General features: G+C 46.7%; 1 protein-coding gene across 1 annotated transcript; it reads left to right on the top strand.

Annotated features, from left to right (window-relative positions):
- Positions 1–1668: 1668 nt before the first annotated feature.
- RRAS2 (RAS related 2) lies at positions 1669–14732 on the top strand. Its single transcript, XM_053449501.1, has 6 exons — positions 1669–1982; positions 13011–13098; positions 13691–13793; positions 13936–14044; positions 14157–14275; positions 14556–14732. The coding sequence occupies exons 1-6, from the start codon at positions 1881–1883 to the stop codon at positions 14641–14643; spliced, it is 609 nt and encodes a 202-aa protein (XP_053305476.1). The 5' UTR covers positions 1669–1880; the 3' UTR covers positions 14644–14732.
- Positions 14733–16381: the final 1649 nt, after the last annotated feature.

Below are 16381 nucleotides of genomic sequence, written 5' to 3'. Positions count from 1 at the left end.
AGGAAGCATGGGTGCCTTACCGGGCCCCTGAGTTTGGCCCTTAGATTAGAGCCCAGAACCTGCCGGCAGATCGGCCCCATTCGGCCCCCGTCTAGTCGCCCGTTTCTCCTGCTGTAACGACTCAAACCTTAATCACTCATTGGTCTCGTCTTAGATTCAGGAGCCGTTTGTCTATCCCATGCATGTTTAATCCCCTCGCTGTGTTACCCGCTACCACCTCTGCTGGGAGGCTGTTCCATTTATCTACCACCCTCTCAGTAGAAAGCATTATGTCACGCTCTATTCCTATTTTCCAGCAGATAGCGCATGTCTCGGCAGCTGCTCCGCCGCTAGGCAGAGATTATATTTAGAACGATGTCCATCGCACTCCTAGTGCCGCTTCTTATAAATAAACGATGCCGTTTCATAGTCTTGGCAGAAATCGCCTCCCAAGGATGGCGGCTGCTGGCAGGAAGTTCTTTCCAGGCCTCAGAATTTCCACTCGCCGCAGAGGCAGGGAATTCATGAAAAAATCTAAGATATGGGGTCGGTCCTGTACCTGTTACATCATATACAACGCTCCGCGGCGTGTGATGTCATCAAAAGAGCGTATCAGAGTGCTTTGATTCCCGCGGGTCCTCGCGCGGGGTGGGGGGGTTGGATTTGTGGGTGTAGGGTGTGTGTTTGGGGGGGGTGAGGGGTAATTGTTTTACCCCTTGGGGTAGCAGTGTGTGATGCATTACTCTGACACCACATGAATGAGCTCTCCGGGCACCCAGCTGGGGCATTTACACCCGACTCGCATTTCAATTCATTTATAGAGGGGGGGGGGAACAGAGAGAGAGAGACAGAGAGAGAGAGAGAGAGAAGAAAATGAAAAGATATGGCGTGAGAGAAAGGTAGAGAGAAGGTGAAAGAGGGAAGAAGAGAGATAAACGGGGAAAAGTAGAGAAAGAAAATAGAGATGGAAGAGGATGAGAGAGAAGAAAAAGAGAGAAGAGAGAGAGAGACAGAGAGAGAGAGAGAGAGAAGAAAATGAAAAGATATGGCGTGAGAGAAAGGTAGAGAGAAGGTGAAAGAGGGAAGAAGAGAGATAAACGGGGAAAAGTAGAGAAAGAAAATAGAGATGGAAGAGGATGAGAGAGAAGAAAAAGAGAGAAGAGAGAGAGAGAGAGAGAGAGAGAGAGAGAGGAGCAAAGTGCCGAATAAAGTGATATTTACTTTTTGGTATAAAATTGACTTTCTATAAATATATAAATAGTGAAACTCGGCACAGACGGGGTTACTGCAGGAGGACTGTTTATAAACTGTGTGTTATTATTAGTAATACTATTTATTATTATTATAAACGGTGTGTTATTATTTATCATTATTGTTATTATTAATACTATTTATTATTTTTATTATTATTATTTATTATTATTATTATTATAATAAACTGTGTGTTATTATTTACCATTATTGTTATTATTATTACTATTTATTATTATTATTAGTTATTATTATTGTTGTTATTATTATTATTATAAATAAAGGCATATGCCCGCACCCTTTCATTGCCAGGCACTAACGCTGTGTCTGACCCCTCCCCTCCCTCATGAACGCCCTCAGATCATTAGCATATCCCAGCCGGCCCCGCCCCGCTCATTAGCATACGGAGCTGCCGCCGTCTCCCCGCACTCGGCCATTTGTAGGCAGGCAGGAGGTGGCTGTCTGAGAGCCGGGATACCGAGCAGGGGCCCCAAGAAACCAGGGGCAAGGGAAAGGGACCCCCAGGAGCCGGGGGCAGAGGACAGGGACCCCCAGGACCCCGTCATACTGAACAGAGGCCCCCAGGAGCCCGGACAGAGAACGTTGGCAGTAAACAGGGGCCCCCAGGAGCGTGGAGCAGGGGCCCCACCATGGCCGGCTGGAGGGACGGCTCGGTGCAGGAGAAGCATCGGCTGGTTGTGGTCGGGGGCGGAGGGGTCGGCAAGTCGGCTCTCACCATCCAGTTCATCCAGGTGGGCACCGGGGGCAGTGCAGGGGGTACTGGGGCAATGCGGGGGTTATAAGGGCTACTGGGGGGCAATGCCAGGTAAATAGAAGTGCTGAGGGACGGTGTCGGGGTAATATAGCGGTACTGGGGCAATACCAGGCTTAGACGGGGTACTTGGGGGGAAAGCCAGGCTTATAGGGGGTCTAGGGGGCAATGCCAGGCGATAAATCCATGCCCAAATCGTGGTGATCGGGAGCAACAGAGTGCGTACAGGGGTAATACTCATAATGGGGGCTCCTCCGGGGTGTCAGGGGGCTCCATCTGTGAAGGTCACCGGGTGATTAATATCCCTGCCCCCCTTGTGAAGGGCTCCTGTGAGTATTGGGGTACCCTGTGTTTGCTGGGGTGCTGGTTAGTGAGGTGTTGGTTTTAAAGCCCCTCTGAGGGGCAGTTACTGTGATCAGCGCCCTGTCAGTGGTATTGATGAATGGTTGGGGGTACCTGGGGGGCAGCGCAGGACCCCGGGATGTGTCTTGGACCCTTAGTCTGGCTTTCTGCCCCAACTCCTTCAGTGGACTAAAAATGTGTTAACCCTTTATGAGACAGAGAGTCGGTGCAATGCATTCAATGTCCTCCTGCATACGAGGGGTTAAACCCGTGTATTCACCCCCCCAGCCTTTCACGTTTCAAATACCCTTTAAGTTAAAAAAAAAAGTGCCAAAAACTTGGAATCTGTACCCAAAGATGTTGTAGCCAAGGAAGTGATGACCTCATATGACACGACAGAAAATGATCTAAAATGACGAGTCTTGTGGCGTTTCCCTGCGGAAAGAGTGGCATCGGGTCAGCGACCTCGTGACCTTTAGGGACATCAATGTGTGTCCAGGCACCCTAAAGCGTTCCCTGCCCTTCTGGTATGGAAAGGGTTAACACCAGTCAGGTTGCCCTGGGGGTGTTCGGCGCTGTAGGTGACGGCCTGCGCCGTGGGGTACGAGCGGTAAAAACATACGTTTCGCTTTTAGGGAGGATTGGTCTGTTTTGGGAAACTTGAACTATACTATGTGGAGCGGGAGCCGTCCATCCTTTAAAGCTGCCGTCCCACCTACTCTGCGGAGCGGAACACTTCTGTAACTACATTAACCCTCGCAGGCATCCTTCCAGAGACCCTTCCCACCATGTCTTTAATCGTGTAGAATGTTCCCGTGTTCATGTTATTGGATGGGAACACGTAATTGTCATGTGACCGTCACTGATGGGTTATTTATTTTAAATGAGATTAAAACCACCGATCTGATATGTTTTATCCGAATAGCATAACATACAGTGTGAGTGCATGCAGTAAGCGTGTGTGTTACTGTATGGCAGTGTAGTGTACACGTGTTACTCCATGGTGTTAGAGTGAGTGTGTATGTGCACTTGTAAGCATGGGGAGTTAGTGTGTGTTACCCTGTGGTGTTAGAGTGAGCGTGTATGTGCTCATGTAAGTGTATGGCAGTAGAGTTTGTACAGGTTAGTGTACGGTGGTAGCGTGAGTCAGTGTATGGTGTTAGTGTGAGTATGTGTGTTGGCGTATGATGTCGGGGGTAAGCCTAGGTGATTGTGTTTATGTACGTGGATGAGTTTGTATGTAAATGTATGGAGTTTGTGTGTGTGTATATTATTGTATGGTGTTAGTGCGAGGGTGTGTGTGTGTCAGCGTGTGGTGTTAGCGTGAGGGTGTGTATGTAATTGTATGGTGTGTGTGTGTGTATGTTAGTGTATGGTGTTAGTGTGAGTGTGCGTGTCAGCGTGTGGTGTTAGCGTGAGGGTGTGTATGTAATTGTATGTTAGTGTATGGTGTTAGTGTGAGTGTGCGTGTCAGCGTGTGGTGTTAGTGTGAGTGTGCACGTCAGCGTGAGTGTATGTAAATGTATGGATTTAGTGTGTGTGTATATTGGTGTATGAGGTTAACGTGAGTGTGTGTGAGTGAGAGTGTGTATGTAATTGTATGTTAGTGTATGGTGTTAGTGTGCGTGTCAGCGTGTGGTGTTAGCGTGAGGGTGTGTATGTAATTGTATGTTAGTGTATGGTGTTAGTGTGAGTGTGCGTGTCAGCGTGTGGTGTTAGCGTGAGGGTGTGTATGTAATTGTATGGTGTGTGTATGGTGTTAGTGTGAGTGTGCGTGTCAGCGTGTGGTGTTGGAGTGAGGGTGTGTCTGCTCACGGTGTTAGTGTGAGGGGTGAACCTAGGGTTAGTGGTGGAAGGGAGAGGAGGGGGAGAGTGGTTGTTGGAGTGACTGTGTGTTAGTGTGCGTGTATGTTAGTATAGGCATTCTCTGTTAACCCTTCAGAGACCAGGCGTGTTATACGCACGCTGCGTGTATTTATCAATGTATGTAGAAATATGTGGTGTTATTACACTGTTACTGAGATTTATTGCCCCAAACGGCAGTAAATGTTTGTATTTGTTACAATGCCTTAAAGTGAGTAATATTGTGGGTTCTTGTAACGTGGAGATTCGGTATTAAATGATACGAAGTTCTGCGGTTTAAAGGAATCGTTGGTATTTTGTGTGCAGAATGCCCGATATTATGTATCTTTTTTTTTTTTTGGTGGTTTATAATGTTTTGGGGGGTTTTGGCGTATATTTGGTTAATTCGGGTTATCGAGTTTCCGCCGTCGTTATAAATGTTTGTTCCGTCGGCATGGAAGACGTTCTTTGATGTTCTAATTACTGCGTTAATCATTGCTAACGTTCCAGAACAATACGAACGCCTAACGGGCGCAGAAATTCTAAACGGCTTCCGGGAGGGTGCATGGTGGCAGTTGCCCGATGCATTGTTGCGGCAGCCTGGTGCATGGTTGCGGTGGCGGGGGCATCCGGTGCATGGTGGCGGCCTGGTATGTGGTGGTAGCATGGTGCATGGCGGCGGCCCGGTGCATCATGGTCATGGTGGCGGCATGGTGGCAGCAGTGACCCGGTGCATGGCGGTGGCGGCCCGGTGCATGGTGGTGGTGGCCCGGTGTGCAGCGGTGGCCCGGTGCTTGGTGGCGAGTATTATGTTAGACGCACAGTATATGTGAGTCGTTGTCATGGCAATAATAATATCGCTTGTTGATCTCCTGTTTGCGCAGGATGCACTCACCCTGTTTACGTTGTTGGGTGCCGTCTCTGCCTAGCGGCGGCTTGATCGCTATCGCTGTGGTTTTGGTAGCTGCTGATGCTGGGAGGTATTTTAAGGCTCTGCGTGTAAAGCTGTGGGTTTAATTCCAGTAATTCTGCCCAAATAAAAGTGCTCGTTTTTACTAGAAAGTCTTATTTTTTACTTTGTTTAGAAGTTATTATCCAGGGGAAGGTTAGGGGGGGGGGGGCGGCGCGTGTGGCATAAGCTTAACCCTTTGTATGCCAAGCAGTGCGTCGAGCAACGCGCTTCGCGTGAAACTGATTATTTTGTTGACGTGTTTTAACCAAGCTGCAGAATAATATTTTGGGGGTAAAAAGAAAAACTTTAGAAACATTTAAGTCGGTTTAAGGAGAAAAGTTACAACAAGAGACCAGATAGAAAGTAAGGAAGTTTTACTTTAATGAGATGGTGGTAGATACATGGAACAGCCTCCCAGCAGAAGTGGTGGAGGTTTACACAGTGAGGGTATTAAACATGCATGGGATAGACATACGGCTCCTGAATCTAAGACGAGACCAACGACTGATTAAGGTTTGAGTCTTTACAGCAGGAGAAACGGGCGACTAGACGGGGGCCGAATGGGGCCGATGTGCCGGAAGGTTCTGGGTTTTTCGGAGCATGCAGGGTGAAGGATGGTCGTTCTTTCCAGTCTGTTAAAAATGTATTGTGTACCGGGCTACGGTATATGCTGCTTCTTGCCCTCCATTTATTGCGCAGCCTGGCATCTACCTGTTGTGAAGGCTGGCTGAGGATGCTGGGAATTGTGCTTCGGCCGTTTCTGGATTCCAAGCGATGCGTTTCACGTAACAGGTGCTGGAATTTTCTGAAACCCCAAAGACAAAAACCCCATTGAAAACTCGAAAAGAAAACAAAAGCGTATTATTTGTGCGTTTTGCGGCTGATTTATCCACCGGCCGGGGCTGTCGCCGCCCGGCACGCTCCTGGCTGACATTCTGCGCGACGACTTCATCGCTCGCCGGCGGCTCCTTATCCACGCAGCTGTCACCCGCTCAGCTGTCACACGTGGACTTTCTACACGGCAGAACCTTTCCCGGGGTATCTACCGGGGGTTTCGTGTAAATAACCGCCCGCGTTACCGTATTCCTTGTAGTATGTCGCCGATGCCCCCCCAGAGGCGATATTCCAGCCGTATTTATTCTTGTTTTTGTAACTTTGGAGTTGGATACATTGTTTTTATGTTGCTTTATATTCAGTGGATTCGTTTGTCTGCTAGATAAAAAAACAAACAAACAACTAAACTAATGATTCGGGATCCGTATGTCTATCCCATGCATGTATAATACCCTCACTGTATTACCCTCTACCACCTTTGCTGGGAGGCTGTTCCACTTATCTACCACCCTCACAGTAAAGTAAAATATCTGTTCCTTTTAATGTATCATTAGATTATCAAACGCATAGGAAGGGTGTAACACACGAAGGTTGGCAGACAAATATAACCCCCTGTAGGGCATTCCGGTCTCTCTCGACTCTCCCTCTCCAAATGAGAAAATCAAACCTTTTACTCTCTTGTCTGCCATAGAAATATCTCGCTACTGATCTCATAGTCCTGACGCTCTAGCCGGGGCCGATCCGGCCCATAGAAAAGGAATCGGAAACGCAAATATTCCCTGTGACGGAACGTTCCGGGTCAGTGAAGCACCAAGAAGAGTCCTGGAAACCTTAATCCTTCTAGTTTAAAAAAAAAAAAAAAAGAAAAAAAAAAAGAAACAGGAGGTATATGATGTATACAGGAACCCTCCCCCCGGGCGCTGTATACAGTAACAACCCCCCCCCCTGTTTCCCGCCTCAATCACCACATTGAGCTGATGCTTTATGGCGATGCTAATGAAGTCCGTTCCTCCATAGATATATAAGAGCTGATGTCACGCGGTATACTTTAATGACGCGTTTTATCTCTTATTATTCTCTGCCCCCCGTGAGTTTGTAGCAGAGATATTAGCGAGCCGCGCGCTCTTTCGGTTGGCTGCGTCCCCGAGCGTTTCTCTTGTTTGTTCCTCTCCTGCGCGGCGCTCTCTCCGCTCCCCCCGAGGACTCGCCGTCCTGCTCGCAGTCGCTGAGTACACAACCCGTCGGCCTTTGGACTTTAATCGTCACTCGCTGGGTAAATAACGCCGCGCGTTCACCGAAGTCCCTTTCTGATCTCTCCTCCAGACTTTAGAAACCTCTATTTTTGGGAAATGATGCATGAAGGTCGCTGGAAACTTCCGCGCGTTGCGATAACGGTCGTTTTTATCGTTTTTTCCCCCGTATTCCATCCAGATATTTTCCAGCCGGTCTGCGCTGGACGTTCTTATCCTCTCTCCCCCTTTTTATTTGATTTATGAGTAAAATATAAATCTCAGAGGAATTGCTCTGTTCTGACGCTCCGGCTGGTGGCGGAGGTCCGCGGGACTTGTTTGGGGTCTCGGGTTATCTGGAGCCCGCCGCTTCTGCTGCATAGAAGTTCACGAAAAGTTTTTCATCCAAATTCAGAAGTCCACAAAACTTTGTCTCAAAGCATTCAACAAAAATGTCCGGCGTGAAGCAGAGAAGAAGCGCTGCTGACGGGTTTTTTTTAGTTTCTGCTTCAATTTTCTCGTTTACAAGAAGTTTAGTAATTAAATTACTTTGCGAAATGATTTAGAAAGCGAGGGGATTTCGGCAGTCTGGGCTCTGACTGATAACCGGCTTAATTCATTGTCGTGCGCAAAACCAGATTTTCCCCGCGCGTTTTGAGGCGACCAGAACAATAAAAACGTGATGTTCTTTAAAAAAAAAAAAAAAAAAAAAAAAAAAACACTTTCCGTTGATAAATAACAAGGGTTTCTAAACCAAGCGAGAAACACAAGTTAGCAGACCGTGCCCCATTTCGTGTCAATTTATGGTTTTGCTGGTTTTTATCCTTGGTTTCCAGAAGGACCCTTTGAGGGTTTTTTTTTTTAAATTAAATATCCTATGTATTGAGGTGTTGGAATTAGCTGGGCCCAGGAGCTGACACTCTTGGGATCTACCAAATAACTTTCCTTTTTAATGCTTCTTAAATGGATCACAGTTTTTTTTTTTTTTTACTGTCAGATTTAATTTTCCTAAACCTTTTCCGTTGAAGTTTATTCAATATTTTCCCTTGAATAAATTTGCATTAATCAATAAAGTTTCAGACATTTATGCGCCGAGAATGAAATTCGGGGAGGAAAACCTTTTAAAATATTCCACGTGCCTATAGAATAAGTCATTTTTTTACTTTAGCAATGACGTTAAATTGTTTCATTTAACCAATTCTCCCCGCTTTCTTAAATCTAATGTCTAGATGAACCCGAGAAGATAAATCTTTTTTTTTGGGGGGGGGGCTTCGTTGCTAAGAACTTGCAGGGAAGAAGGGGTTAATGGAAAAAAACATTTTTTTAAAAAAATAAAAAACCCACAAAACATTCATTAAGTTAATAAAAACCACATTTGGTGCAGATTCTTCAGCCCCCACCCTCCCCGTTAATGAATTGTATAAATTAAGATGAAACTTTTTTTTTGCTCGCACGTCAGATTGTGGTATTTGTGGCTCTGTGTTTTTGTGTTTTTGTATTTTTGTGTTTTTTTATGGCTTAATTGTGTTTGAGGAGTTATTCTGAGAGCGCCCAACCCGTCACCTGCCGGTTCTCACAAACACTCCCTCCTGCCCCCCCCCGGCCCCCGGAACATACGTGTTTAGTGCACAACAACTGAAATCACGCCAAACGCACCTAAAGGCCTCCCCCCCCCGCGTACTGATGTGTGTGAATGCTTTACAGACGGAAAAGCTCAGAAAACGACTTCAAAACTGCCGAGTAGGGTGCGTGTGATGTCACTCGCTTCCAGTGCATCAGGGAGTGGCATGTGATGTCACTCACGTCCCAAGAAACTGGGCACGTGTGATGTCATTCGTGTCCCGTACTCGCGGAGGTGATGCGCATGGCTCGGTTTGACATACTGTGCGAGTGGCACGTTGCGTTTCGCAGTGACAGGCGATTGCGTGGTTTCTGCAGTTGGAAGGGGCTGTTTGGGGCCGACATGAACGCCGTTACCCCCCCCCCCCCGCTGTGTCTTACGCTTTTATTGAGATTTAAACTTTTTAGCTGTAATTCTGCTAACTTAATAACTTTATCCATATTCCGGGGTTAGCGAGTGCGGAGCCGTCATCAGTGCAGCAGTGTAATTGGAAGTGCTACGTTGTGTCTAACTCGCCCGACCCAACCCCCCCCCCCGGCGGACGGAGGGATATGAAAAACGCAGCGTTTTGTTCGTCTCTTTGCTGCACCCGAACCATAAATCTGGTTTTAATCATTTTGTTATTTGTGCCGTGTGAATGGGACCCCCGAGCCCTCGTTAGTCACTGGAGATACGATTGTCACATCCCTCTAAAGCTGCTAATCCGAGCCTCGTGATGTCATCGCCGTGGCATGCCGCGCTGGCAGCCTGTTAGACGGACGGGTACTTTTCGTTTTCAGAGGACTGAGTCACCCCGGCGGGGCTGGGGATCGCGCCGGCCGCTGCAGACCGTGATATAATACGCCAGGCAGGAATTTTGGCCTCGTCAGCCTCGATGACTTAGTAGAGCGATGATGTCACCGCTCTCTTAACTGTTTGCCTGCCAGACACCAAAAATCCTTAACCGCTTTCTCAGGTCCAGAGGGGTGTGCAGCAGTTTAAAGGGGGGGGGGAAGGAACGTGGATCTCGAAGGGTTAATGGAATACGCTTACATGAGTCCAGGTTCCGTTTGGATGTTAGTGAGAGGCGGCCAACTTCTCTTCATTAAATTAACTTTGTAACCTTTGTTATTATATGAAAATTAAATTACGCTTTAAGACCCAGAACCCGCTGGCAGATCTGCCCCATTTGTCCCGTCTTAGATTCAGGAGCCGTATGTCTATCCCATGCATGTTTAATCCCCCTCACTGTATTACCCTCTACCACTTCTGCTGGGAGGCTGTTCCACTTATCTACCATCTTCTCAGTACAATTAGGGACATGGAAATAAGTGCCGGAATAGGAGAAGTCGAGCCATAATAATTGTTATCGTTGATGCGTCCCCAAAGGATTTAGGGTTCCGCGGAAGGCAGATTCTCTTGGAAGCGTCAGAAATAGGATTTCCTGTTCTAGTTCACCATGACAGTCTGGAACGCGTTGGTATACCCGGAACATCCCGGGAAAGATGCTCAGAGGTCACAGCAATGGAGGGCAGGGAGGCAGGTGTGGTGGGATCTTCACACCAAACCACCGCCTCTGACATCTTTACCTGCCGTACCCGGGGCAAATACGGCAATTTTTATAGCCAATATTAATCGAGTAAACCTAGAACCTCGGGGCTCCTCCAAGACGTGGCCGGAATCACGGTCCGGATTCTGCGGAATGAATGAGCCCCTTAAACGCAAGATTATTGTCTTGTAGATTGTCAGCTCCTTTGAGCGGGGGAAGACCCCCTTTAAATTATGTGAGTCCAAATTGTGATGCGCAGTTTGTCGCGCTGCTTACCCGTTGTACAGCGCTGCAGAATATGTCGGCGCTATGCAAACCAATAAATAATAGCAGGAGGGCTTCCCTCATCGTTCCGGTGGTTTTGGTGAAAGTATTTTTCACGCTGGACCTTATCGCTGGGAGGCGGTGTGAAGCGTTTACCGGTTTCTGTGAGTTTCTGTCGTTTGTTTTGCCGGTGAGGATGCCTCCCGCACGCGATAGAAGCTTCTAGTATGTAAATGAGGATAAAAACAGAACGTGCCGTCCAGAAATCACGAAGGGAAATCACCTCGGCGGAATCCCCCCCCCCCCCGGATCGCTTTTTCGCTGTGATGTGAAAAGCAGACTGAATATTTAGCATTTTTTGAATGACTTTTTTTTTTTTTTTTTTTTTCTTTATCATTTTTGGGGTTTTGTTTTTTAAACGTGAGGCTAATCACTAAACCACAAAAAATATTTGTCGTCGTGGTCGGGTTTGCACTTTCACTGTTCGCTTGTATCCAGCGTGGAGAAGATTAGACTGCCCGAGGAGGTATATAATATATATATTATTTTTTGTTAATGAAAAGAAAGCAAATCCTACCGTTTTGGTGGAAAGAGTATTTGCAGGGGGTCCCAGCTCCCACCCCTATTACCCCGAACATATTCATGCCGCATCTCCTAAGAGAATCTCCTCCGGCAGCTGCTTCTTCGGCATGTCTGCCATTTGTGGGGTCTGCGTAAGCCGAAATCCCCCCGAACTTGAGATTGTTGGTCTTTAATTAGATGCTGGAGCCTTAATCGCCCCTGCGCGATGTGCCCTTGGTAATTGAAAACCGCTTTAGCCAAACATAGGAACTTCTATTTCTGAATTCCGAAACGCATGGCCTCAAATTTTTATTTTCCCTCCCCAGCAGGTGGGTGAATATAAATATAACCTGGAAAAAAATGGGCGATAACGTTTAACTTTCCCCGTTTTTAATCGTGGAATAAAACCTTATTTCATTAAGAATACTTATTTTAAACGAAACGTGGACATTCTATACATAATCCCTGTTATTTCTAATGGCTGATACAAAAAAAAACAAAAAAACTTTCGCTTAAAAAATAAATAAATTAAATTAAAAAATATATATATTTTTTATTTTCTTGTAAATATTTTTTGGTTTGATATAATTTTGTGTCGCCCTTTTTTCTTTTTTGCATTTGCTGAAATCCAACAGGAGGAAAGCCCCCCCCAACTTCTGATATTTGTTGTTTTTATTGTATGATAATTAATATTTATGTAATGCGATTCATGACTCCCAGGACTCCCAGCCGTTTGGGAGGTTGGCTGAGCGTCTCAGGAGGCTTAGTCCAAACCAGTAGTCGGTCTTGGTGATTTATGGAGTCCTAATCCGTGGCAGCTGGAGCGCTAGACTTGGCCGGTGTCTGATGATAGCAGCTGAGACGTGCGCTAATGAGCGGTGGCCCCGTGCGAGCCACAAGTATTATTCCTCCCCCGTCTTATTCATTCATATCATGATGCAGTGAATTCTCCCAGTAGAGGCCTCTCGTGGGGTAGAGGCCCCGACGGAGGCTCGGAGGGCCGAGCGAACAGAAATATGGGGTGAAAAAAGTAGGAAACTGGTTCTTATCTGAGCCGCTCCTTCAATCCCTCAGAATACAAAAGAAAGTTAAATAGAAACAACGTATCCTTTAATCGCTTGACTTTGTTTTATAGCAAATGATATAAATGTAAAGAAATGACAAAAGTGCGGTAAAAACGATATTTTTAATGGCTTTTAATCCACTTTTGTGATTTCTTTGCTGTCGTTATTTTATATAGCGCTATCATATTCCGTGGCGCTGTATGTACCGCGTCTCCAGCCTATTCCAGCTGTTAACGTGGGACGGTCTTTTCTCTTATTATGTGCATTATTGGGCGTTTGGAACGGGGTACAGCCCGCCTTCCGGTTTTGGGGCCAAAGTGTTTTTATGGGGGGAGCGAAGTCCAATGACCTAGGAGGGGGAGGACCTGGTGGTGGTCTTTGCCGGGTAATTCTTTCCAGGAGGGGCGTTCGATCCTCGACCATCTCTGCCTGAAGAAGGATTGTGATTTCGGGAGGGTATTGCGACATCTTGTGGCCAAATCTGTTCATTACAACCGATCGACGCCTTGAGTGCCCATCAGTGCCGCGATTCACGCTATTCCTCTGATTGGTTGGTTTTGTTCTCCCAGGAATCATTTTAAGACATCCCTCCTTTATACCGGACAGTGGATGTATGGAACAGCCTCCCAGCAGAAGTGGCAGAGGGTCTCTCCTGAAATAAACCCCTTCATTTACACCTTTTCATTGTTTGTTTTGGTAACAGTAACTGCTTGCGCTCCGTGTAGACTTTTGTCTTTGTTTGATACGTTTTTCTCTTTGCTGTTTCCGCAGTCGTATTTTGTCACAGATTACGATCCAACTATTGAAGATTCTTACACCAAGCAATGCGTCATCGACGACCGCGCCGCTCGCCTGGACAGTGAGTATCTAATAGACCGACAACCCTAAAACAGAACAAGAAGGCGCCCAGTAACCGAAGCACACAGCGGGGTCACGTAACGTGGCAACAGCGCAGGAGCTCTCATTGAGAGTGTGGGGAGCAGTGGGGCCGCTTGCATTGGAGAGTGCGAGCTCCTGGGAAGACTCTGTGCATGGAGAGGGAGAGCTGTGTCAGGAGCACTGATAATGGGAGAGTGTGTGTGTGTATGTATAAGTCTATGGTGTTAGAGCGTGTGTGGGTATGGTATCGGCGTGTGTGTGTGTATGGTGTTAGCATGAATTTGTGTTATTGTAAGAATGTGTATGTGTTGGCGCATGTTAGTGTGATGTGTGTCAGCATATGGTGTTTGTGTGTGTGTATAGTGTTAGCATGAGTGTGTGTCGGTGTATGATGTTCCATTGTCAGGAGTGAGCTTAGGGTTAGTGGCGGTAGAGAGGAGGGAGATAGTATGCGTGTGTGTGTGTGTCGGAGCGTGTTTGTGTGTTAGTATGTGCGTGTGTTTTAGATTTAAACGGCCTTTCTTAGCCCGGGGAAATCTATTTTAATGAAAGGCTTTGTGGTCTGTTTTCAGTTCTGGACACGGCCGGGCAGGAGGAGTTCGGAGCCATGCGCGAGCAGTACATGCGGACCGGCGAAGGATTTTTACTCGTCTTTTCCGTCACCGACAGAGGAAGGTATAGAATGATAATCCGTGTGTGGGAATCGGGCGTAAGGAACGGTTTGGGTTTAAATTGCCTTTTTCTGTGTGTTATTGAGAAGGCCCGGAATGAACTGCGTTTTACCCTAAATGTGATTTTTATCTTCGCTTTTTTTCAGCTTCGAAGAAATTTATAAATTCCAAAGACAGATCCTCCGCGTTAAAGACCGCGATGACTTCCCTATGATTTTAGTCGGTAACAAAGCGGATTTAGAACACCAGAGACAGGTAACTCGTGCCAAAAAGGCTCAAAATATCAGCCAGGAGCTCAATTTTGGGGACGATTCATCCGAAATCAGACGTTTTACATTTTTTTTGTAATGAATCTCCGCCTTTACAGGTAACGCAGGAGGAGGGGCATCAGCTGGCGCGGCAGCTTAAAGTCCCGTACATGGAAGCTTCGGCGAAAATCCGGATGAACGTGGACCAAGCTTTCCACGAACTCGTCCGAGTCGTAAGGTGGGCGCTGCCGGCACCAGGGGGCGCTATCATTCCCGTGCATTGTTTATGATTAACGTATATTTCTCACCGTAAATATTTTTTTATTGTTTTGTAATAAACGTACGACGGAGCCCGAGCCAAAATAACCGCAGTGCGATGCATGCATTTTTAGTACTTTTTCGACTGCGCTTAACGTTTAAATCATCAGCATCGGAGTATAAACCGCACTCGGCACTCTCCCTAAACCAGCGATAACCACCGCCAAATTTCTTAAAGAAATTTTGTGTTTTTTTTTCAGGAAATTTCAGGAACAGGAATGCCCCCCTTCCCCGGAGCCAACGCGGAAAGAAAAGGACAAGAAAGGGTGTCATTGTGTGATATTCTGAGACGCGGCGTCTGCGTCCTCCTCCCCAATATATCGCGCATCCCGTCTGGGCGTTCGTGTCGTGTTCTCCATACGAGTCACCGGGATGGCCTTACAGCAGCGCCTCGGAGCTCCTACACCTCAACAACAAAGTATCAGAAGCCCACCCTGCCGGTGGATGCAAGACTCTCGGCCAAGTGCCCTCCCCGGGGTATTAATACAGGACCCGGGCTAAATCAGGACCCAGTGATCTGTAACCTTACTCATCAACAATGCTGCCTTACCAAATATTCGGGCCCAGGGGAGCAGCCCCCCCCCCCCCGCACCGAACAGACCTGCTCCCCCCGCGTGCCTCTCCTGAGTCGTTCGTTGTATTGGTTCACCTTTTCCGTTGGGTCTCCCTAATGAAGCATCGCCTCGTACCCCAAAACGCCTCCGCTGCCCCAACTTAATATATAGGGTCATCTTTTTAACACCTTATCTGCCAAAGCCCTATGCAATGCTCTGCCTGCCGCAGGATCCACAGACCGGTTTATTCATAGGACGATTATAATTCTACCACCATCTGTGCCAATAATAATCCACGAGATTCTTTTTAATACATTTTAGCTTTTACATAACTTCTCACCCACAAGAATATCCATTAGTGATTCCCATAAATGAAATCAAATCTTTTTTTTTTTTTTTTTTTTTTTTAAGAATTGTATTTTTTATTAAATTAAATGAATAGTTTAGACAGTCGTAGAACTCTCTGCGATTCAGACGTTCGTTGCCGCGTTCTCTTCTTATTTGGACTTTAACTACAGATGCCGCATTTCTTTGACCTTCTACGAACTTTCTGGGAATATATCAGGGAAATTCTGGGTATTTCAACTAAATACTAGGTATTTCAACTTATGATTAACCTACTAAAGTGTGGAAAAGAGGCTGCTTGCTTTGGTTTTTCCATAAAATTTAAGTGTTTAATATGAAGTATTTAAGTGCGTGGCCCCCTCATAGGAAGCTGCAAAAGGTTCCTTTCCACATTTCCTGATATTCCAGGTTTTATGAAAGTTAAACGGCGAAAATGAAAACGGCAAATCGGGAAGCAGAACGTTCTGCCGGCCGCCCGTCGGGGCGCCTACGAGGGTCGTGTAGCAGTCGGTGTGAAAACGTTAACGATCCTAAAAGAAGGTTCAGAGAACTTTAGTGGCCCCCCCCCCCGGGGGCCTCCGCTTTTTATATTTTGCTCAGAGGATAGAAATAATTTTTTTATTTTTTCTTTCATTTAAAAAATTTAAAATCAGATCATTTTTATTATTTAACGCGATGACCGGCATTCTAAAAAATGTTCTGCCCCTTAAAGTGCATCGGTCTGGGCCGACCTCGGCGTTGCAGACTCTTAATCCGTTGACACCAACCGTAGTCGTCTTACCGATAAACCGACCGTACCTCGAAACGCAATAAATAAGCCCGATAGAGAGCCGTGGTGATGTCACCCCGTAGGCCTAAAGCTTGTTTATTTTTAATGGTTTAATTCCCAGATTCTGGTGATTTTAGCTCGCGGCGTACAATGCGCCTCCGTTGAATAACACGCCGAGGAGCTGAAACTTCGCAGCCGTGCAACCGGACGTGAAATTCTGCCCAAAATCCACAGGCAGCTCTGTTCTCCCTGCTATATGTGATCCATACGTATCCGAGCACCGTGACCGCGCATGCGTTTTAAAGCTGCCGCCAGGAGACATCTCATAACCAAGAGCGTGTGATGACATACAGGATAG

The sequence above is a fragment of the Spea bombifrons genome, chromosome 10 (assembly GCF_027358695.1).
Source record: "Spea bombifrons isolate aSpeBom1 chromosome 10, aSpeBom1.2.pri, whole genome shotgun sequence".
In the NCBI taxonomy this organism is placed as follows: Eukaryota; Metazoa; Chordata; class Amphibia; order Anura; family Pelobatidae; genus Spea; species Spea bombifrons.
Note: the sequence above shows the minus strand (reverse complement) of the source record. Positions and strands in the feature narration are given on the sequence as shown.